Raw genomic sequence first — 24641 nt, 5'->3', positions numbered from 1 at the left:
TCTGTGATTCAAGTGATGCAGAGTATAAACGCATATCTGACTCAATCACAGGATTGCCATGCACCATTTAATTGAACTCCCATTTTGTAGAGGTTCTGGTTTCAGCAGAGTATTTTAAGTTCACTTTTTTGTGTTTATGAAGCTTAAGTTGTACATGTGAAGGCAGGCTTTGTTTCATTTGTAAAATGTGTAAAATTTGTGAATGGAAACCAGCTGAACCAGGCTTGTCCAGAAAATGGTTATATAATACAAGCACTGTGATATAAACAAGCATGATTGGAACATGTGACACTGTTACAAGGTTTCTCTGTATAGCATTCCTAAATTATTCACAGCACTACCTTGTACATATTACAAGAGGTTGCTGTGGCAATCACAAGCTTCCTGCCACACCAGTTGAGATAATTGTCTCTAAACCTGTTCCAGGTGGAGGCTTGTGTTCTCATTTTGCTGTCAGACAGAGTTTTTTTTTACTAGGTTGCTCCACTTGCATCTTTATTACATTCTTGACCTGAATCAATGTTTCGAGTTTGCTAAATTTGTACATAATCCTAACCACTTAGGATCACACGTGCTCCATTCAGTACTCGTAGATCCTGTCTCAATCTGACTGAGAGCCAGTGTCAGAATTTCTTTCTTTTCCTTGGGGAATCGGAGTTCACGTCCAGCTTCCCTGGCTCTCTCCAGCTCTTGGAGGGAAGCTTGTAACTCCAGCAAAACAATTCCTGGTGTTTTCTTCTCCTTCGAAATCCAATCCAGTGCCATTTGACTTCTCATACAGTCATCCAAAGGGCATTGAGAATAATACAAAATGACTTCCTGTGAATAGGAGTCGAACACTCATTAAAAGTAATGTACAGCATTAAAAATAATGAACATCAGTTAAAATCTTATAAATTTAGTGTTTTAAAACCAACTATTATATTTCTTACTGCTTATTTTACAACGCTCTGGGACATCCTCCCGATGTGAAAGGCGCTCTATAAATGTAATATTGTTGTTGTTATTTTCTCCTCAGCTTGGTATCATTGTTATATATACCCATTGTTCAGCCCTCCAAATCGCTCCCCACTTGAAGGGCAATATATAAATGCAAATTGTTCTTGGTTTATTGAATGTTGTTCCACTGGTGGCATTAGATAGTCTGACACCCATCAGGCTACACCCATCAGTGTCAGATGGATGACACCCATCAGATACTGATCTTACAATTGTGACATCTCAGTACAATTTCACTATATTTGGAATGATGAATACAATTGGCCTTGCTTCAAGGCTCAGTGTGTACATACATCATTTGACGTAATTCTTGGCAGGTACTGAGTTAACTAATCTCAGCGAGATTAGAATCTGGACATGAATAATTGGCCTTAGTGCCCTGAGCCAGAAAGGGAACAACAGCCTGGGTTTGCACTTCTGATTGCTACCCATGTGTGGAAAGTACACGGTGCGGCTATCTGGACAGGAATAGGCTCAGTTGTGATAATCCCATAGCTAAATAGCTCATTGACATTGAGTGGGTGGAGTGTGGCTGGAGTCAGGAATGGAGAATGATTACCTGAGCCAGGTACCAGGTGGCCAGTAACTGTGGAATGATACTCCTGAACAAACTGAATCTGACACATATACGTTTTCACTATAAAGTGCTCAGAGACTCAAATTCCACATGAAGGACGCTAAATAAATGCAAGTTTTTGCTCCTGCTGTTGTATACGTGGAACTGGATGCGAGACTCATATGCCTGTACATCTGGTATTGGGTGTGACAAGCATCTGCAGGTACCTGGCATTACCCATACGTATTTACTTTCCTTAAGCGGTCATTGAATTGCAATTCTGGCTTCTGACACTGAGGCTATTTTTAGTATCCAGGTTGAATCTCACTGAGATCAGGCGAGGCCATGCATTGAATCTGGTTCCTTTCCATTTATATGTCTGAGAACCAGATCAGCTGATGCATGTTACACCCGGGATGGTGTGGTGTTTAGTTATTCTTTGCCACTTATTTCATATTGTGTGTTATTAACTATTATATTACCTGACGGGAACACTTTCTCTCTCTTAGAACTTTCAGACTTCCATTCCAGTGCAGCAGCTGAAAGACTGTCATCAGTTCCTGCAGGTTACGATAGAGAGAGAGATGCTAAGTTTATCAACCCTCCATTGCAGGACTAAGGCTGAATTAAACTGACAAATGACATAATGTTTTGATATTATTCCTGATTATTAATGTACAGTATTTGCAAAGAAGCTAAAGAAAATTAGAAACAGGTTGAAAAATGCTACTAGTATTAGCTGGTTCATATATAAAGCAACGCGTGACATCACATATTAAACAGTCAGGTATCATTTCATTATGTCAAGCTCAGACCCGCTTCTTGCTTTGCGTTTGTGAAAAATGCAGACAGAAACCTAGGGAGAGAGCTTGTGACCATGAGTCTTGCAGTCAAGAGCAAAAGTTCAGAAATTGCCTTTCTCTCATGCTGGAAATGAATGTAACTAAGTTCCATTCAGCCCAACTAGTTTGTGCCATAGTTTAATACTGCACACAAGCCTCATTTCCCTTTCCTATATCCCTCCATTCCCTTCTCCCTTATGTCTGCATCAAGTCTTCCCTTAAATACATTTATGTGTCTTGCTTCAATCATAGCTTCTGGCAGTAAATTCCACATTCTTACCACCCATTCTCTACATTCTCACATAAATAAGTTCCCCTAAACTCCCCTTTGGATCCAGAAATATAATTACCAATCTTACATTTATGCATCTCCCCTCTCCCCATCACCCCCGGTTGTTGTTTCACCAACAAGTGGAGAGCACCTATCAGCATTTATCTCAGAATGCTTGCCCTTCCTGCCAGTGATACAGGTCAAGGGAGATTTTAAGGAGAAGATAAAGAAAATAAAGTGAATGGTAAGTAATAAATAACAATTGTTTCACAGTACCTGAAATTCCAACATGGTTTTGCCTTTATTTGCCTCCAGCATATACTGATAGGCCGCAATGCTTGTCCCAGGGTCATCTGATTTATTCCCGCTGCCCTTATACAAATGAGGAGAAGTAGAGTTACAAACAAAAGGCTTTTACTTTGTGTACTTGGTCTGGGGGCTGTTCACAAGGATAATACCCGAAATTGCAGGAATCAAACTTTGAAAGAGCTAATCATAGTTTACAATTTGTATTTGTTCTAGATACAATGATGGAGGGATGGGGTGTACTGGAAGAATGAGATTGAATGGGCTGAAAAGCTTCTTCATCCAAACTAATCTTATGATCTTCCGTTCTGAGAGAGGCTTACACTTTCCCTAAAAACTTCCAACAAGTGTTCGGATCTTGAATGCATAGCCTGAAATGTTGTTTGAAGCTGATTCGATAACAACAACAACAAAATTACATTTGTATAGCATCTTACACGTCAGGAGAACATCCCAAGGCAACTTTTAACAACTTTTAAGAGAGACGTAGATAATTATTTGGAGAGGACAAGTTTGCAGAGTATGGGGAGAGAGCAGGGGAATAGGATTGAATTGGAAGCTCTTTTCAAAGAGCTGACACAGACATGATGGCCTCCTGTGCTGTATAATTCTATGATTCTATGAAGTGGGAAGCAGTGCAGCCAATCAGTCTGGAATATGTGGTCCACCCCCCATCACAACACTGGGGCTGCCTCTACTGAATACTTTTAAGTGCTATTACATTGACTTTAAATTACTTTACAAAAATCAAAATAGTCACTTTTTACAAATTATACTTTATCCTTCCCTTCTGCTTGCTTTTATTATTGTAACTCTTGTTGGCCAGTGAACTAAATCAGCTCTAGATGGTGCCAAGTCCACTTGGTTTTCAGTAAGAGACCCAGAGATAGCACAACTGCCAAAAAGCTAAATGTCCTTGAGGAGTTCCCCAAGATGCTTTCAGTGAATAGTCAACAATCACCTCAGAATCCTTTTTGGTTTTCAAATCTCAGTTGATGTTTCATGCGTCCTGTTTCAATGTATATAATCTTACAGATATCTACTGTATTTGAAAATCTATGTCCCATTTGGAGTATTTGCTACACAGTCCTCTCAATAGTGAGCTATGCGGTTTTAGCTGGTTCAAATGAAGCTAAGGAATAAAGGGAATTTCTGAAAACCCTGATAGTGTAATGGACAGTGTTGCAGTTTACAGACCAGGAGTTTGGTGGTTTGCTGGTCTGTGCTGAGTTTGTTGGTCTCAGCAAATGGTCCAGGTCCCTGGGAATGCAGTCAACCTGATAACAGCTTAGTTTCATCATCGTATCTTACAATAAACATCTCCCTTCACATTGTTTTTGACCAGGAAAGGACTCAAAACAACTCCGCCAGACATCCAACCAAAGCTTATCACCATTGGATTTAATCACAGACCCTAGGTCAGGTTAGGTAAGCAAGACAGTAACTGAAATTCCAACATAAACCTTTGTGGCTGAATGCCAGACACCAAGGACATGGATGTACAATACATTGCACTTCATCAGCTTGCAGATTGCAGACTAGACAGCTTGACTGAAGTACTCAGCCCGGATTCTATCCTTTAATCTTCCTGCTAATTACAAATGTAATCAGCATCTTGCAAAATGTTTTTTATTCCAAGAATAAAAGAAGAACACTGGACGCATTTAAAATAACAAAAACAGCTTGATGCTGTGATGGGAGGACAGTAGGGTGGATATTCTGAAATTATGAGATCAGTTGGGCCAAGGCCTTCTTCATCCAAACTAATCTTATAATCCTGTGATTAAACCAGGGCTGTCGATGGTGCTAGCTGTATAAATGTACATGTGTAATTTGTTGCGGTTGTAAAATTCAAGAACTGACCGCACAGTAAAAATGCTGGTTCCACTCAACTCACACAACAGATATGAATCCAAAATATACAGACACCGTATCAACATGGTTTTATAGATACTTACGCTGAATGAGGCAATTGCTTCCTGAACACTCTTTCTGATGAATTCCACTGTGATGGTACGGCAGGGCTGTTCGTTGAAGACAGAGTTCACCAGAGCGACTCTGGCAGCCACTCGTCTGGCTTCTGCCTTTGTTGAGCAATGCTGCAACGGGGAATGGCAACAGAAGTTAACAAAACTAATAGGAAGATATACAAACTGAGAAAAGAATATAAATACTGACTGACTTATATTTAGAAATAGGAGTAAGACTGGGTTGTTTTAAAATTTAAGATAGAGTAGAATGCGAAAACGTATTACATTCCAAGTATTCATCTGGAAGCAGTTTTGAGAACTGTGGGAAGCCGACTTCTAAATTAAGACTGAATTTAAAACATTTCCACAAGGCTTCAATTTTAAAGCAAAATGGTCTTACAGGGTAAGACTAGAGGGAATTTCAGGCCTGATATTTATTTCCCTGACCTGATTTTAACTCGTCTCCCAGTGCCTCATGTCACTCTCTGGCTAAATGGTTAGCCACTTGTTCAGCTCTCAGATTCTAGCCAATAATAATAATCCTTGCAGTTAAAGTGCTTCACAGGATATTACTATAATGTGTAGTGATGAACAATACGAGAATATCTTCTGCCCCTCTGCCCTCCCGTATCCCAACTCTGCCCCCATGCTCGGGTCCTGATCCCTGACTGTTCTGCGCCTTGGTACGTCCTTCTGAAAGGTGTTTTACAAATGTAATTTTGTTGTTGTTGTTATCTTCGAACATGCTACTTGTTTTGACTACTTACATGTTACCAGGTCTCTGCCAATCCAGGTACCATGGAGGTAAATCTATGAGTGGGGGCAGTGATATCAGATTACAAATTGCTTCAACTACAGTGCTTCATGATAATCCATGTGAAAGTCACATCTGACTAATCATGTCATAAGGATTTAAATCAAAACATTGGGATGCTTCATGTCCTTTACGGATCGTGCTTTGTTTTAACTAGTGACTTATTTTTCCACCAAACTATAATAACTATGTTTAGCCATATAAATAAGCTACAGTATTGATTTAATATATAGGAAATAATTGCCCTAAAAAATGATATGAAGTCTCTCTCTCACACACACACAAACAGTGCTTTGTTTGGACTCAGACCAATGCTAAATGGTCTTTTGGTTGAAACTGTTCCACAGTGGATGAAATTCAATTCAAACAACTGAGATAAAAGCCTTCATTGAAAGATGACAAGTCATCTGTGACATTGGCTGTAAGTTTTCTTTGAAAACATAACAATATGAATGTGGGATGAAAAGGTTATGCTTTGTGAATAAAACAGTGTGAAGAGAGCATCAGTATTGTAATAAGTCACAAAGCAATGAATTGCACTGTTGTAAGGAGCAACATGAAAGAAATACTACGAAGGAATCGAACATATAGCATTCATCTTTTGATACGGATGAGAACTGCTTTATTTCAAAACAAGAACAACTTGGATTTATATAGCGCCCTCCATGCCGGACGGTGTCTCAGAGAATAGATTCAATCTAATAACTATCAGAATGAATCTGTTATGAAACATCATAATTTTCACCCAGATGTTTAATCACCATTGTTTTTATGAATCTTAAATTTGATCAGATTATTTTTCCTGTAAGTAACTGAGTTTCAGTAACACCATAGAATTTCTTTTTAAACTTTTGCACAACTAAGCCCCTCTTCAGTAACTTTTGCAACAGGGTCTATGTATTTCTGGAAGAAACATTTGATTTGTTCAATTCTAGAACAGCTTTGCTGAAGCAATGGACATTTTCACATTTGCATCACAGGAACTGAGTCTGGTTAGTTAAAGGTCTGGCAAGGAATGGTAATATTTATTATCATGATAAACCAATAATGTCGGGTAATCAGGAACTAATAAGAGTTGAGGTGGCAGCTCAGTATTAAGCATAGTGTAAATAGGGTCTATTACAGTAGAGAAGCAAATTGAGCTTGGTAGATCTACAACAACAACTTGCATTTATACAATGCTGTCACATTAATGAATGTCTCAAAGTATAAAGAAGATATCAAAACTGAAAGATCAGTTCCATTCAAATGTTGTACACCTCTATAGGTCCTCTCTGAGATGACTTCTTTCAAGACTGAAGTGCCCCAGCTTGTTTAATTATTGCATGTAGCTCATTCCTCTATCAGTGGGGATCGTCCTTGTTGGTCTCCTCTGCAGTGCTTCTAGGATCTGGACAGCCCCCTTCTATCACCGTGACCAAACTGTGTGTAGTACTCTAGGTGCAGCCAGACCAGAAATCTGTATAGCCTGGGTATGATGTCTGGGGATCCATCTAAACTGATTTAGCAATGTGGCCCAGCATCCTGTTTGCTTTGTTTATTACTGCGAGAACCAGGCTGATCCCAAAACTGAAAGAGCCTTGTTAAAATACAAAGAGTGAAGCTATAAGATGCAGGGAGGGTTGAATGAAAAACAAATGTATATTACCTGGAAGCTGCCAAAGCAGCTGCCTCCTGGCAGAGTGACGTAACACACATATGGAGCATTGGCTGAGGGCACACACTCGTACACTACCAGACTGCCATTCTTTAAGGCAGCTCCTTGTCTCTTCTTCTTTTCCCAAAATTTCTGCAGTGTTTCCACCATGTTCACTGTTTGAAAATGATATAAAGACACCTTCAGAGTCAGCAAATTACAGACTGCTATAGGGCAGAAATGGGACCATCAATTCTCCTCTGCACAATCACCTAATGTAATCCCACTTTCCTGCTCACTCTCCCTACATAGCTATTGTCCTCATAACATTTATACAGGTATATCTTACATCAAGCAGGAGGAAATAAATATGTTATTCATTGATTTGAATGTAGATTATTCATTAATTTTAACATCATCACATTTTACAGAGGTTCCTGCAGGACTGGTTGCTTAGTGACTGCAAATCCAGGTACTAAATGCGGTGCAGACATTTTATGACCTTAGTGTTAGTTTTAACCAAGGCCATGATTACATTTCAACATGACTGACTTGATTCCTGAATTTTAATTTGTTGCTAAGTGGCACCCTGCTGTTGTTTTCAGTAGCAGGTTGGCTCAAGTTAACCAGTGAATTTTTGGAGATGTAGGAATAAGGTTGCACTGTACCAGTCAAGTTATTGCAGTTTATCTAGCTGGTCCCATTTTCAAATACAATATAACCACTGCATTTCTCTATTTTTCACACAGCCTAAAGCATTTGCCATCAAAAATCGCATTCCTTCTTAAAACTTACCACCCCATCCATATACCTCCACTCCAGGTGTTAAGTAATTGAATATCCTTGTAGATAAATCTAATTCCAGTGCAAGGTTTGTGTCACCATTTGTCACACAGAATGGCTCAAAATGGCAATTGGTTCATTTTCCAATTGCACAGCTCCAACGTTTGTGCAGAATGTATATCCTGGGGCCTGGGGATCTCAATAGATTGGAACATTGACTTTTAACAACAACAACAACAACAAGATTCCATTTATAGAGCGCCTTTCACGTCAGGAGGACGTCCCAAGGCGCTGCACAGTTGGGTCATGACCCGAGCAGGGGGGAAATGGTCAGGGTGAGGGGAGGGAAGGGAGGGAGAGAGGAGGGGGGAAATGGTCAGGGTGAGGGGAGGGAAGGGAGGGAGCGAGGAGGAGGAAGAGAGTCGAGAGGGGAGCTGAAGGCACGGTCAAAGAGAAAGGTTTTGAGACCGGCCTTGAAGGAGGAAAGGGAGGAAGCAAGGCGAAGGCACTGGGGGATGGAGTTCCAGAGCCTCGGGGCTGAGAGGCTGAAGGCCCGACCACCGATAGTAGGGCGGTTGGGGCGGGGGACGTGGAGCAGACCGGAGCCAGAGGAACGGAGGGTACGGGCAGGTAGGTAGGGGGATAGTAGGTTGGAGAGGTAGGAGGGAGCAAGGCCGTGAATGGCCTTGTAGGTGAGGATGAGGATCTTGAAATCAATCCTCTGGGGGATGGGGAGCCAGTGGAGGCGAGCGAGGGTGGGAGTGATGTGGTCCCGAAGCCTGGTGCGGGACAGTACACGAGCTGCAGAGTTCTGAATGACCTGCAGCTTGTGGAGGGAGGTGCCGGGAAGGCCGGCGAGGAGAGAGTTCCCATAGTCCAGCCTTGAGGTGACAAAGGCGTGAACCAGGGTTTCAGCAGCGTGAGGGGTGAGGTAGTGCCGTAATCTGGCGATATTCCGGAGGTGATGGAAGGCGGTGCCAGTTGTGGTGCGGATGTGAGGGAGAAAGGACAGCTCAGGGTCGAACAAAACGCCGAGGTTCCTGACTGGCTTTGAGAGGTGGAGAGTGCAGCCTTGGATGCTGATGGTGTCAGCGCCTGAGGTGCGGAGGCGCTGACGTGAGCCAATCAGGAGGGCCTCGGTTTTTCGCACGTTGAGCTGAAGAAAGTTGTCTCTCGTCCAGGACTCGATGTCGGACAGGCAGGCTGTCAGGACATCGGTGGTCGTGGAGTTGAGAGTAGAGGAGGAAAGGTAGAGTTGGGTGTCATCCGCATACATGTGGAAGTTAACCCCATGTTTGCGGATGATGTCACCGAGGGGGAGCATATAGAGGGTGAAGAGGAGGGGACCGAGGACAGAGCCCTGAGGGACACCACATGAGACAGTACGGGGGGTGGAGGAGAAGCCATTCGTTGAGACGAAGTGAAGACGGTGGGAAAGGTAAGAGCTAAACCATTCAAGGACAGTGCCTTGAAGGTTGAGGTGGGAGGACAAGCGGTGGAGTAGGATAGCGTGGTCGACCGTATCGAATGCTGCCGATAGGTCGAGGAGGACGAGGAGACAGAGGGAGCCCTGGTCACAGATGGTCAGGATATCATTGGTGACCTTGACCAGGGCAGTTTCTGTGCTATGAGCAGCACGGAAACCTGACTGAAGGGGTTCAAAAAGAGAATGGGTGGAGAGGAAAGAGCGCAGTTGGGAGGCGACAACTCTTTCCAAGACCTTGGAGAGAAAGGGGAGGTTGGAGATGGGCCGGTAGCTTGATAGCTGCGACGCATCAAGGGAGGGTTTTTTCAGGGTGGGCGTGATGATGGCAGTTTTTAATGGAATGGGGACAGAGCCAGAGGAGAGGGACAGGTTTATGATGTCAGTGATGTGTGGGGCAAGAAAATGGAGCTGGGAGATAAGGAGTGGAGTGGGGATGGGGTCAAGGGAGCAGGTGGTTGGTTTTAGGGATAGGATGAGTTCAGTGACAGAGGGTGGGGAAACGGGTACGAAGGTGTGTAGGGGAGGATGGGTAGGAGTCGGAGTGTGGGAGGGAAGGGGTGGGTGGTGGGTGGAAGTTGGAGGGGAAGTGACCGCGGAGCGGATTCCCTTGATCTTGGATTCAAGGAAATCCAGCATCTCCTCGCAGTGAAGGTTGGAGGAGATGACCTGCGCGGGGTGGCGGGGGGGACGGAGGAGTCGGGATGTGGTGGAAAACAGTAGCCTGGGGTTGTTCTTCGCCTCCAGGATTATCCTGGAGTAGAAGGACGACTTGGCCGAGGCTAGAGTGGAGCGGTAAATTTTGAGGAGGTCCAGCCAGATTTGTCGGTGGACCGTTAAGCCGGATTTGACAAAGGTGCGCTCAGCAGCCCGCACCTGGCATTTCAGTGAGCGGAGGTGGGTGGTGTACCAGGGGGAGGAGCGGGAGTAGGAGACAGTGCGGGAAGTGATGGGGGCAAGAGTATCGAGTGTGGAGGAGAGGATATTGTGGAGGAGGGAGAGAGGAGAAGAGGGGTCGGTGAGGGTTGAAGGCCAGAGGGAGAGGAGTTCAGAGGACTCCAAGGCATCGGTTAGGGATTGTGGGGGTAACTTCTTCCAAGGGCGGTAGAAGATGGTGGTGGGTCTGGTGGAGGTGGGGAGGGGGGTGGAGGTGGTGAAGGAGATGAAGTAGTGGTCGGAGATGGCCTTGTCGGTAATAGTGACATCCGAGACACTGAGGCCCCGGGTGATCACCAAATCGAGTGGGTGGCCGTGACTGTGAGTGGGGGAGTTTATGTGTAGGGAAAGGTTGAGTGAGGAGAGCAGGGAAGAGAAGTCTGTGGAGATGGAGCAGGAGGGGGTGAAGTGTAGGTTAAAGTCGCCCAGGATGATGAGGCGATCAGAGGAGAGGCAAAGAGATGTGAGGAGTGTTGAAATGTCAGAGATGAAGGTGGGAGAGGTTTTAGGGGGCCGGTAGAGGAGGAGGATTTTAAGGGATTTTAACCTCTGGGACTCAAGCTAACATCCATCCCAGGATGAAAGACTCCCTTTTCTGCTGGTTGTGTGTGTCCTGCATGAAATCAGTTCATCAATTCGGTTTCTAATGGACCGAATCAACAAACTCAACTCAAAACACAAAAGGCACAGAAACAGCCTATTTTGCCTAACTAGTCCACGCTAGTGTTTATTACTCACACGAGCCCCCATCACTCCTATTAGACACGGAAGTGCTAACAATCATGGCACAAAATTGCTTAGAAAGGCCAAAAAGATGACTGGTGTGGGAAGTGGGAAAATTACTGCTGGTGTAGTAAGGAGCAGCTCAGCGTTGGAGAATAAGTACCGTTTCAGCAATACCTTTTAGAAGATCTTATATTCTACCACTCTCAATAAATAAATAATAAATAATTACATTTGATAGAACACAATTCACATCAAGGGGCTGAATCATAGCGCTTCACAGGACATAATTTAATGTGACTGTGTAATAATTTAATGTGAGGGTACCTGCCCGTAACCTCCGTTCCTCTGGCTCCGGTCTGCTCCACGTCCCCCGCCCCAATCGCCCTACAATCGGTGGTCGGGCTTTCAGCCTCTCAGCCCCGAGGCTCTGGAACTCTATCCCCCAGTGCCTTCGCCGCCTCCTCCCTTTTCTCCTTCAAGGCCGGTCTCAAAACCTTTCTCTTTGACCGAGCCTTCAGCTCCCCTCTCGACTCTCTTCCCCCTCCTCGCTCCCTCCCTTCCCTCCCCTCACCCTGACCATTTCCCCCCTGCTCGGGTCATGACCCAACTGTGCAGCGCCTTGGGACGTCCTCCTGACGTGAAAGGCGCTTTATAAATGGAATCTTGTTGTTGTTGTTGTGTTGCTTGTAGGTAAACATGGGGCAATTTGGCACAGCAATGATCCATAAACGGCAATTAAGTGAATGACCAATTTCAATGTCGGCCAGGTCTTTAGGTGAAATTTCCTTCTCAAGTTCTGGCATTGAATCTGTGTATCTGTGTAAACGTGTATCTAAACAGACAGGCAGGTCTAACATTTCATCTAAAGGATAGTGCTATACCCGATCTAGTAGAACTTGATGGTGAAAGCATTTTATACCCCAGGACTTGCATCCTTTACCTAGATGAACACGGCATCTATCAAAAGTATTTCTATTATCCAAATATACAGACAGTTATAAAGGCATTTTAACTTTACTGCACTGGAATGAAAAGCGAGGAGCAAGCCTTTGGGATACATTACATTAAACATATATTATAAAAACAAGGATTATAATCAAACCAGGGTATCTGTCACAACATCAATTTTTGCATATATAATAATCACGTACTACAGTTTAAAATAGAGAGCTGTTAAGGTGCTTGTTGACTGTTTAATGATTGGAAAAACTCGCCATTTAAACAGCAGTGTTGAAGATCAAGTCTATTCAAACATTATTTATGTCTTCACATTTTGGAGCAATTATTTCCAAAAACTACCAACATAAATTTGATTCCTAATAATTTATTACCAGTGTCAGAGGATCTGGAGTATAGTGCATTTTCATAACCTTCCTCTATATACCAGAGAACTGCTTAGTCTCACCTCAGGTTTACAGTGTAGCAAGAGTAATATACACAGGTAGGAATTGATGTTACGAAGCACACAGGATTCATTGTGCTACAATAAATCTCATCTCAAATTACGAATAATATTGGGGCCTAGCATGTCATATTTCTTCATTCCTTAATAAGAAAGATGAGTCATGCAAATGGAAAAATTCTTCCATGGGAACTCCATTCTAAGAGGATCTCCTGTGTTCAATAATCAAGCAGAATTTTAACAGGAATCTTTATTCAATTTACATTTGTATAGCTTCTTTTACATCAGGAGGATGTCTCAAAGCGCTTGAAAATTCTCCCAGTGCCTTGGCCAAAATGATGCACATCTAGTGTCAATTTTACAGAATTCCTATCAGATATAATTAGTCATTCACTTGATTGGCAGTTTGTGGGATGATGATGTGCGCAAATTGGCTGTCGCGTTTCCATATAAATACACAGTAACTTTCACTGGTTAGTAAATTCTGTGATGCACTTTGAGACATTTCAACCTGATACTGTACGATATCAAATGCAAAAATATTATATTATGATAAAAAATCTCTCCACAGTTACCACATGGGGTAATGATGTAGTGGCAATAATGGAGACCTGGCTCAAACAAGGGCAGGAATGGGAGCTGAATATTCCTGGCTACAATGTATTCAGTAGGGATAGGGAAGGAAAAAAAGGAGTGGGGGGTTGGCAATATTGATTAAAGACATGGTTACGGCCCTGGAAAGGGACGATGTGCTAGAGGGTTAAGGTTAAGGAGCACAGAGCTGTTACTCTGTCAGGTGATTACTGTAGTCCATCAAATAGTGGGAAGGAGATAGACAAGCAAATCTGAAAAATAACAGTGTAAAGGGCAAGAAGGGGAAAGGATTCCTGAAATATGTGCAGGATAACTTTCTGGATCAATATGTTTCCAGCCCAATGAGGAAGGAAGCAATGCTGGATCTAGTTCTAGGGAATGAAGTCGGGCAAGTGGAGCAGGTTTCAGTAGGAGAGCATCTGGACAACAATGATCACAACATCATTAGGTTTAGAGTGCTTATGGAAAGGGACAAGGAACGATAAAAGGTGAAGATACTCAACTGGAAGAGGGCTAATTTCAGTGAATTAAAAAGCGACCTTGCCAAGGTGGACTGGAAAGAAAGATTGGCAGGTAAAACAGCTAACGAGCAATGGGAAGCCTTCAAGGAGGAGATAGTTCGGGTTCAGAACAAATACATTCCCACAAAGGGGAAAGGTAGGGCATCCAAACCTCCCTGGATGAATAAGGATATTGGGATCAAAATAAAACAGAAAAGGAGGCTTATGATAAATGTCAGGTCCAAATACAGAAGATAATCAAATAGATTATAGAAAGTACAGAGAAGAACTGAAAAAGAAAATAAGAGGGGCAAAGAGATTGTATGAGAAAAGATTAGTAGGTAACATAGAAGGGAATCCTAAGGTATTTTATAAGCATATAAAGAATAAAATGTTAGTCAAAGGTAGGGTGGGTCGAATTAGGGACCAAAGAGGAAATCTTCATATGGGGGCTGGCGTACTGAATGAGAATTTTCATCTGTGTCAGAAAATAAAAGGATGCACCCAATACCACAGTTTAGGAGGAGAGAGTAGAGAAATTGTATAAGATAAGAATAAACCAAGAGAAGGTACTAAAAACTTGTCAGTTCTCAAGGTAGATAAGTCACCGGACAGGATGCATCCTAGGTTACTGAGGGAAGTAAGGGTGGAAATAGCGAAGGCTCAGGCCACAATTTTTCAAACCTCCTTGGACACCGGGGCGGTGCCAGAGGACTGGAGGATTGCAAATGTTACTTCCCTGTACAAAAAGGGGCAGGAACTACAGGCCAGTCAGCCTAATGTCAGTAGTGGGCAAACTTCTAGAGATGATAATCCAGGACAAAATAAATTTTCACTTAGAAAAATATTGATTAATAAAGGATATCAACATGGATTTGTTAAAGGCAAATCATGTCTAACAAACCTGATAGAGTTTTTTGATAAAGTAACGGAGAGGGTGGATGAAGGTAGTGCAGTTGATGTAGTTTATATGGATTTTCAAAAGGTATTTGATAAAGTCCCACATAAGAGACTTGTAAGCAAAATAGAAGCCCACGGTATTAAAGGGATAGTGGCTACATGGATACAGGACTGGCTGGGAGACAGAAAGCACAGAGTAGTGGTGAACGGTTGTTTTTCTAAGAGAAGTGTGCAGTGGTGTCCCCCAGGGATCAGTATTGGGACCACTGCTGTTTTTGATCTCTATAAATGACCTGGACTTGTGTATAGGGAGTACAATTTCCAAATTTGCAGAAGATATTAAACTAGGAAAAGTAGTAAACAGTGAGGAGGATAGTAGCAGACTGCAAATGGACATAGACAGACTGGTAAAATGGGCAAAACGTGGCAGATGAAGTTTAATGTGGAAAAATGCAAAGTGATGTACGTTGGGAGGAAGACTGAGGAGAGGTACTATAAGCTGATGGTACAATCTTAAAGAGAGAGAAGGAACAGAGAGACCTGGGGGTTCATATAAGTAAATCTTTGAAGGTGGCAGGACAGGTAGATAAAGCTGTTAAAAAAGCATACGGGATACTAGACTTTATAAAGAGGGGCATAGAATACAAAAGTTGGGAAGTTATGATGAACCTTTAAAACACTGGTTAGGCCTCAGCTGGAGTACTGTGTTGAGTTCTGGGCACCAGAAAACTGGCAGGGGAGCAGGTTCTCTTAGAATTGAGCTGAGTTGCTTGGCAATAGAATATCAACAACAACAGATTATATCTATTTAGCACCTTTCACATCAGGAGGACGTCCTAAAACGCTGGACAGTCAAGGGTTTGCAATCTTGCACCCTTATCAGATCAAATCAACAGACTCATGTGGCATATAAATTCTATCATAGACAAGGTTGGGCCGAATGGAAAATATGAATCAATTTTAAACACTGAGCATGTAAGCAAATGGTTTTGTATATTGGATATTGAGTAAAATTAGATAAATGTATGAAACAGAAAAACATTTCTTCTTTTACAGTATTATTAACGTTATATAATGCAAAACAGACAGCTAATTCCATTTTCAAATTGGTGCCTAACTTACTCATTGGTTTGTCACTCATTGCTTCAGGTTACATTTTCTTTGTACTGAAGTTTACCTTTTGTGAGAACAAAAGGAGCTTAACATTAAAAATGTTACATTGCAATATAGTATTACTTTCAGAATGCGTGCTGAAGTAAGCGCAACAGTTAGAGCGTGTCAGATCAAAGACTGGACTTTGGCAGTTGGAAGAAGCAATATTTATGAATATCAGGCTTGAAGCTTGATCTGTGGAAACATAAGTATGTGGCGCTGCACATGTTTCCCATTGTCAGGTCCACATTTGAACCCTTGAGTGTTCTGTGAATGATAAAAGTCACACTGCTCAGCAGAATCATTGGGTATTAGTTATAGAGCAAAAGAAAAGGAGATGGTTGTCACTTTCAAAGATACACCAAGTCTTTGTTCTAATAATGTGTGATTTTTCCAAAGAGACAGTAGCTCTTTTGCTGGTGGAACTGCACTGAGTTTAAGAGCTCTCAAGAGATCAAATGCAAACAACATTCCCCTTTGCTTATCTGGAACTTTGTCATTCAATCAGCAATTCAAAATACCGTAGATCCAGTTGGAGTGTAGCTGTTAGTAAGCATTGTTCAGTTAAAATTCTTGGAAATTAGTAATGCAGTAATAAATTCTAAAAATTGGAATATAGATTTTGGGATAAATCAACATGAAATATATAGATAGTGTGAAAAAATAAAATTTAAGAACAAAAATCAATCTGCTTATTCCAGAGTTGGAACTTTCTCACAAAACTAGGCAGTCACTGTAGATTCATGGGAGGGTTAGAAAGGCATCAAGATATATCAGTAAGTATAATTATATGTTCAGTAAGAAAGACTAACAATAATCACGATTTACTGTAAAGTACAGTGACTGTGTATTCCTTAGGCAAATGCGGCAGCCAATTTGCATATAGCAATGTCCCATAAACACACATGAATTAAATGACCAACTTTGAGTCTATGAGATCTTAATGAACACGTGAAGAGGTACTTTGAGACCTTTGTTTAAAATCTAAAAGATAATAATATAATGAATAATAATCATTGCATTTGATATAGCACCTTATCACGTCTTCCAGACGTCTCAAAACGCTTCACACAATATACTGTAAAGTGAACTGACTGTATGTTTGTGGGCGAAACGCAGCAGTCAATTGTGCACAGCAGTGTTTCACAAACAGTCGTGGATTGAAGTGACAAATTTATTATTGTGTTTTTTCTTGAGGGATTATTATTAGGCACATGGAGTAAGTGCCCAAGGCTTTGCCCTGCCTAGAATCGAACCCAGGTCTCTCGCTTGCGAGGCGAATGCTCTAACCAATAAGCTACGGGACTCCACCTCTGGCAATGCATCACACCGTCAGTACTGTAACTGGAGTATCAGCATGCACTTTAATTCTTGAAAAAAAGTTGTGTAAACAAGCAGAAGTTGGTTGAATATATCTGACGTTATCATGAGGAACCATTAAAAAAAGAAACCACCTCGCCATTTTTTCTAAAGTTAAAAAATCGGTTGTTGCTGCAGATAATTCCTCTGGCACAAACATCTCTGTCTGAATAATTTCGAGACCAAGCAGAGAATGGAAACCAAAGCGGCAAATAAATGTTTCCATTGAATGCTTTTAAATCCTTTCTAACCCTCTTTTTTGGTTAACTGAAAGTTTAGCTTTGGTACTTATTTAAATAGGTACCAGGAGATTATCAAATATCTTCACTCAATTTGGGAATGGCCTGAATCAAAATCATAGTCTTTTTAGCAAAATACATTCAGGGTATGTTATCTTAAATCTTTTCAAGCAACCAAACAAAGTAACATGGGAAAATATGTAGCAGACACAGAGCTGTACCTTTCTCTGCTGGATATTACAGCTGTTAGTAGATCCTTCCATTCATGTGTAAGATCCAGCAAATGTTAATATAGCTGGAGTTTCAAAAGGCAGAGAAGGCATAATTGTTGTAACCCTTTGTTTCTCTTTTAAAGAATAAAGATGGAATAATCGACTGTGTTTTAGCCTTTCAGTCTCCAACTTTATTTTCATCCAGTGGACTTTAGGCATGGAGGTGATCAATGGTGAGTGTGTACTTGAACACAAAAAGCTGAGTTGGCAAAGCTCAACTAACTTTGTTTATTAAAGGTGTGCTATTGAACACTCTAGCATCATCTGCAACTCATAATCCCAATTTTCAATGGAGTTGCAGTTAGGCAAGTTCTGTCAGCAAGCAGTAAATTGCAAGTGCTACAGTTTTGAAGTTCGTGGAGTGCAATATAAGAATCAGTCACAGTCAAATACCACAAACTTAATTTATCTATTAGCCTTCAGTTCTGACTCAATATGTATCCAATGTGCTGTATCACTGTTATTAGCATGACTTTTATGCAGCTTGAGCAGTACACTGCAAACTTTGAGCAATGCAAAGCTCCTATTACAAAGCATGAATAACAATAATGATCTTTTTTTCCACCGTATATATTTGCTTATATATTTCTCATAATAAATCATTTGCAATTCAGCCTCAACATAAACTGTGCAGTTCATTTTGAAATCTAATTGAAGTCTGAACTAAAATTTGAATAATAGCCTTTGTGCAACTACAATACCTTTTAACTTAAAGCATGCTCCCCCACAAGGTGCAATACAATTTATTTGAAAAAAAACTCTGATAGAACAGTTTGAAATGTTGTCCTAAGCTTGGGCATTATTTCTTTGTGCAAAGGCTGATGCATTTTAAAATGCTACAAGTAACATAGCAAGATTTAGCAAAAAAAAATCACAGTTTTTCCTATCATACAATTCAATATATTTAGAGTTTACTCTGTTAAATGCAGCATATTATTACCCTTGAAATTTGCAATGATTTGTACCAAGATCTTCTTGATAAAGTACAATGTGAACATACTAACTTGCAAGAGTGATTTAGTAGCTGCTATTGACTCATAAATATAGAGCAAAAGCTTTACATATCTTTTTGTTTCAAATGTACAGCAAAGTTTACTCACAATCTTTAAAGACGAATGCAGGGTTTTTGTCAGGCAACAGTAAGGAGACTAAATCTTGCAGAGACTCCAGTCTATTATCCATCTTGTGTGTTTGTCTTCCCCAGATTATGTACAGGCAGTTCCCTCATGCCTGAATGAATTCAGTTCTGCACTGAGCTGATGTGGAAGTCCAATGATGCAGTGTGGACGACTAAGGCTTCTTGTATATAACTGCCAATCAGACATTGAGTAGTCTGAAAAGCTCCCTGGGGTCTATATCCCTGGCCTGCCCACCTTTGTAGTATGGTGAGCTAATTAGCTCTAAGCCTCACTGACGGGCTTCATTTCTACTTTTTCATCCTATTTGACACCCCCCACCCCACCAGCCCGCTGACAGGCCACAATCACCTAATCATGTGAGAGGGATTCTTTGCCTGACCCAGCAGTCAAAGACATTGGTATTTCTGTGTCTTGAAGCACAGATTATATGTCTGTTCGGTTCTGAGTGGGAGGTGAACACCTTGGAGCTGACTGGTTATTATCACCAACATGAAACTTAGCCCCAGAACTCTATGTGGCTGGAGGGAGGAAAAGAAAAGGGTTTCATGTAAATACGAATAAAATTTGGTTTGATCTCTGTTATTTTTCAACAAAAAAAAGTGTAGGGAATTTTTTATTCGGCAATCAGTTAATGACTTGATTGTGAATACTTCTACTTTTACCAAAGAAAAAGTCTTCCTTTGACGAGCTGTTTTCTTGTCAGAAAAATGACTGCTGATCTGAATGACATTCCAACGTGGAGACAACATTTCAGTTTAATTTCAGATCAATGTGAAGCCTTTTGGGTTCCTTACTCCCACCTCCCTCCCATCAGGGCAAAAGATTGATAAGTTTCCTTATGCCACACGCCTCTGTTTACCTAACAGTAAGTAGGAACCCGGTTGTTAGTCGATTGGCGGATCGCTTTTCCGGGGATAATAATCCCTCAAAAAAACGATAATAATTTGGTCACTCAATCACGACTGTCTGTGGGACACTGCTGTGTGCAATTGGCTGCTGAATTTCGCCCACAAATATACAGTCAATTCACTTTACATATATTCTGTGAAGCGCTTTGAGAAGTCTAGAAGATGTGAAAAGCGCTATATCAAATACAAGCATTATTGTCTTCCACCTTGCTTGAAAGCTGGAATGTCCTTCAAGACATTTTCCCACATGTTTCCTACAAGAAACAATATACTGTAATTGTAAGCTGTTGTTAGGTCTAGGTTAAGTGTTGCAAGCTAGATCTGAGTCCAAAATAAATATCTCTTTGAATACTTTCTATCCATGTAATTGAGCTGTACAAAGTGAGATCAGGTGTCAGCCTTGGTTCAGTTGATAGCATTCTTGCCTCTGGCTCAGAAGGTTGTGGGTTCAGGCCTTATGTCTGGAGCTCACAATCCAGGGTGAAACTTCAGTGCAGCACTGGGGTAGTACTGCATTGTTGGAGGTGTTGTTTGTACTTTAGACTGAGAAGTCCTGTCTGTCTGTTCAGGTGGACATTAAAGATCCCATGGCACTGTTTAAAAAGAGAAGGGAGTTTCTCCTGATTCCTGGTCAACAACACTACAGATAAAAGTGACTGTTCACTTTATGGTTGCTTTGGGAACATTATTGTGCACAAATTGGCTCCTAAGTTTGCCTACAAATATACAGTGACTACACTTTACAGTAAATTCTGTGAAACACTTTGAGACATATCCTTCCAACATGAAAGGCTCCATGTCAGATGCAAAGATTCTTATTATATAGATTATTATATAAGGAAATGCACTCACCCTTCTGATGATCTAGAATTTCTACATTCATTCATAGCATTTAACCTCTTGAGTGCTGAATACATTCCATAGCTTTTTTCAAAACGTACTGTGGTTTCTCTCATAAATGGATGGGCAGATTTTAATATTACAAAAAATGTGGAAACTTCAAAAGTAACACCTTATCATAGCATGGAATCTGTTCTTCCAGCACTTCAGTGACTTCAGCTGCCACTATGTTCCTGCTCCCTGGATCTGGTTGCATCTTGCACGATCTCCGTCTGCCTTCATATCCATCTTATAAACTCATCTATTTGGCCATGCCTTTGGTTAACACTCTCAGATTTCTCTTCCTTTCCTCCCTAACCAGTGATCCATATCATCTTTTGTGAAGTACAGGTTATCCACAAAGACCTGTTATGCCCATTTTCTTAACATAGTGGATTGACCAACAAGTGAACATGTGGAAGAATGATGATAATTATATTTAAAAGTATTAAGTCAGGATATTAAGGGATACATGGATATTATGGGAATTTTGTGGAGTCCTGTAGCTCAGTGGTTAGAGGACTCGCCTTGCAAGCGAGACACCTGGGTTCAATTCCAGGCAGGGCAAAACCTTGGGCAAGTTTCCTTACTCCACACGCCTAATAATAATCCCTCCAAAACAAAAACAATAATAAATTGGTAATTTTCAATCCACGACTGTTGTGGGACATTGCTGTGCGCAATTGGCTACTGCGTTTCGCCCACAAATATACGATCAATTCACTTTACAGCATATTCTGTGAAGCGCTTTGAGATGTCGAGAAGACGTTAAAAGCGCTATATCAAATGCAAGGATTATTATTATTATGATTATTATATGGGGCAAGGGTGGGTAACTGGACGTGAGGTACAGATCAGCCATGATCTTATAGAATGGCAAAACAGGCTCGAGGAGCTGAATAGCTTACTCTGTTTCTATGTTTCTACAGTAATGTACTTAATTATATTCAGTGGAAGTGTTTAACTGTATTTAGACACCCTGACATCCAGAGGATTGGTTTGAGCACCATCATTTTTATGGCAGAGAATGATGCATCGCCATGTTTGGTGCAACATCTTCTGTAACATGATGGAGTGATGAGTGGCAAGGCGAAATACATCTCTGACAGCTTGTTTCAACTCCTCCATAGTCTCATATCGCTGTTTTGTAACAAGGGGGTTTGAGGACTTTGTGAATACCCTGTACATCGAGACATTCATCCTCCATGAAAGGAAATGTATAAGTGTAAGTTGTTCTTGAATAAGCTAAAAGCAATGGTAGTCTTGTATGATTTTATAAATGTTCAGAAATGCACTTTGATCTTCATGGTGTTAAAAGCATGATCATTTTCTGTGCTATTTATGCAATATCTTGCAAATAATTAAATATGTAATAAAAACATTATTCAGTGTGTTTGCAGTTTTAATAATAGATGATTGGATCAACTGTATTGTAGATCAGAAATACTATATATTACTTGTGTTCCAGGAATGCAAACAGCTTTTCTTTCTCAAAAGATCATGCCCTATTGCTCAAGTTAAATGTTTTATTTGCTGCAGAGCACCACAATGACTGACAAATAAGGACCATTTTATTGGTATTTCCCCATGAGCATTATGAGCCTGTTTTTTTTCATGAATAACCTTGGCTTTGACTTTCAAAGTCCTAAACAGTTAGGTATTCATGAAGCTAAGGATGCTTTCAGTCAGTGCATGAACTTCTCTAGACCTCCTGGAAAGATGGATACATGTTTTTTCTCTTATTAAAGAAAACATGTGGTTATACCACCAGGTATTTGGTGATGGTTACAAATAAACTGCCCCCACCTCAAAAACTCCTTCCCCACACCTACAAATAGCAGTAGAGAAAACATACATTGACAGCGGTACAGAAGTATATATATGTGGAACAGATCACTGACGTACCAGTCAAATTAAGATTAAATGACACTTTATGCACTGTCACAGCTACTTATGTGGCTAATAATGCATGCCCATCTAACAAGATATGGAATAAGGTGGCGGCCTGGCTCAATTGGTAGCACTATGAACCTCTGAGTCAGAAGGTTAAAATGAATTATAAGATTCTGCAAATTTGTCACCATTTGATAATCATTGCCAGGTTCAGTATTCCCCTCCTTACTTACCTGTATTGACATGGGTCATTTCAAAACATTTTACTAACATTTGGTACCATCTTGAAAATTTCAAGTGCCAGACCTGCTTTAATCTAACATTCTGGAGAGCAGCAAAAGAGAATACTGAGTTTTAACGTGGGGATTGTCTCGGGCGATATTGTACTGAGGTCTCGGGGTGGGCGGATATTGAATTCTATCTCTGCAAGATCAATATTCAAAGGGGTCTGCATCTCTGGCAGGAGTCAGAGCAGCTGAATATCTCTAAGAAAACTTAACATAAAAGGCTCAAGAGAGTTAAAGTTTGTTTGCTGAGATTGTACATAAAATGGTAATTGGGACAGAACAAGTAAACACAGATTAATACTTTGAGATATGCCAAGACATCAGCAAAAGAGAGCAGAGGTTCAGGGCTGTGAAAGTTGATTTTAGAACAGACATCAGGAAGTATTTAACTAGATGGAGAGAAATCAACAGCTGGAACTTGCTACCAGGAAAGACGGTTGAGTCTAGGACACTGGATGCATTTTATAAATAACTTGATGCTATAACAGAAAAACAGTAGGGTTTATATTCTGGACGCATGAGATCAAAAGAGACTAAAGGCTTTCTTTATCCGAACTTCTCCTTCAATGTTGTGAAAATTCAATCGCCTCTGTCCATACTTATTCTTAAGAGTCTTTGCTCCCAATCCTAACCAGATATTTACCCAGCTCTGTTCTAAAGGCAGTAATTGACCTGGCAATAATTACTTTTACTAGGAGACTGCTCCATTTATCAGTTATTCGGTGGGAGGATTGTTAATGTTTCATTTATGACCTTTGGTGTCTGCTCCCACAGTCCATGTTGAATGATCTGCTTACATCTGCTAACATTGTCCATGCCTCTCAGCATTTAAAAGACCTGGATCATGTCCCATTGAAAGACATTACATGTATAGTCAGGTAACTTGTCTTTTATCCTCCAGCAGCAGTGGACTGCAGTAAACCAGGTCCTCAGGGTCTCAAGAGCATATGCAGGCTTACTGAGACTTCTTTAATACATACAATGTTTAATTATTGGGGGGCAGCGGAGGGGGGAGAATTTAATTTGCAGTATTGCTTATTGGGATTTCTTACTAAGGAATCTGAGTCGTATAAATAAGAAATCCTTCCAGCAACCAAGCCTACACCACTCTAACCCACGGGAGAAAGCAATCTAATTCTGGGTCAGTTTCCATAGGTTGACAGGAATTCTAATGGGATTCCTCATTAAAAATATCCTGTTAAAATATAGCAAATTAGGCCCCAGGAGTTTCTGGATATACAGCCCGTTGAAGTACTTTATTTAAAGCCAGTGATGCAAACGCTTACAGTTAGATTAGTGCTTTCCGAGATGAACTGCTTTAATGTCTCTCCTAGTGTAAAACCCACTGCATTTTCTTAGAACTGGAACAGATTTAAATAAACATTTCAAGGCAGCAATTGGTTGTAAGTAATTCTTTGAAAATATTTACAATAAAACATAAAATTGGCAAATAGCTTGTAAATTTTGTCATCAGATGCTTTATAAACTCAGGGCAGCTATCACATCATAAGCAATCATCATCTTGTACAAACTAATGTTCAAAAGCTTAAAAAATATTATTCATCAATCACAAAGATTTGATATGAAGTAAGACAGTGTTGGGAGATATCAGGAACTTTCTTGACACAATCTTTCAGTTTCCTGACGCACACATCCTGTTAAAAGTGTAGCATGTTTAAAAGACTGGCCTTGAAATGTAAATTTGGTACATCCAGAGCAGTCACTGCATAAACTCATTCATGACCTGTTGATGACATGAGATATGGCTGGAATCTTGGTGATGGGGTATTTTAAG

General features: G+C 40.9%; 1 protein-coding gene across 1 annotated transcript; it reads right to left on the bottom strand.

The window, feature by feature from the left end:
• On the bottom strand, positions 1-19102 carry LOC103178392 (protein limb expression 1). Its single transcript, XM_007893107.2, has 6 exons — positions 18841-19102; positions 7407-7570; positions 4933-5073; positions 2945-3040; positions 2038-2115; positions 1-819 (listed from the first exon to the last, which is right to left on the bottom strand). The coding sequence occupies exons 1-6, from the start codon at positions 18920-18922 to the stop codon at positions 517-519; spliced, it is 864 nt and encodes a 287-aa protein (XP_007891298.2). The 5' UTR covers positions 18923-19102; the 3' UTR covers positions 1-516.
• Between the last annotated feature and the right edge of the window lie 5539 nt (positions 19103-24641).

This window comes from Callorhinchus milii, unplaced genomic scaffold, assembly GCF_018977255.1.
Source record: "Callorhinchus milii isolate IMCB2004 unplaced genomic scaffold, IMCB_Cmil_1.0 Scaffold1, whole genome shotgun sequence".
Taxonomy (NCBI): domain Eukaryota; kingdom Metazoa; phylum Chordata; class Chondrichthyes; order Chimaeriformes; family Callorhinchidae; genus Callorhinchus; species Callorhinchus milii.
This window is presented reverse-complemented; position numbering and strand designations above follow the sequence as displayed.

Excerpts from the sequence above, each read along its gene's own strand:
- LOC103178392 (XM_007893107.2), bottom strand. The coding sequence starts at position 18,922 with ATGGATAATAGACTGGAGTCTCTGCAAGATTTAGTCTCCTTACTGTTG. Across the intron at positions 7,571-18,840 it reads TGCATTCGTCTTTAAAGATT|TGAACATGGTGGAAACACTG; the intron begins GTGAGTAAACTT and ends ATTTTCAAACAG. Across the intron at positions 820-2,037 it reads AGAGAAAGTGTTCCCGTCAG|GAAGTCATTTTGTATTATTC; the intron begins GTAATATAATAG and ends TCCTATTCACAG.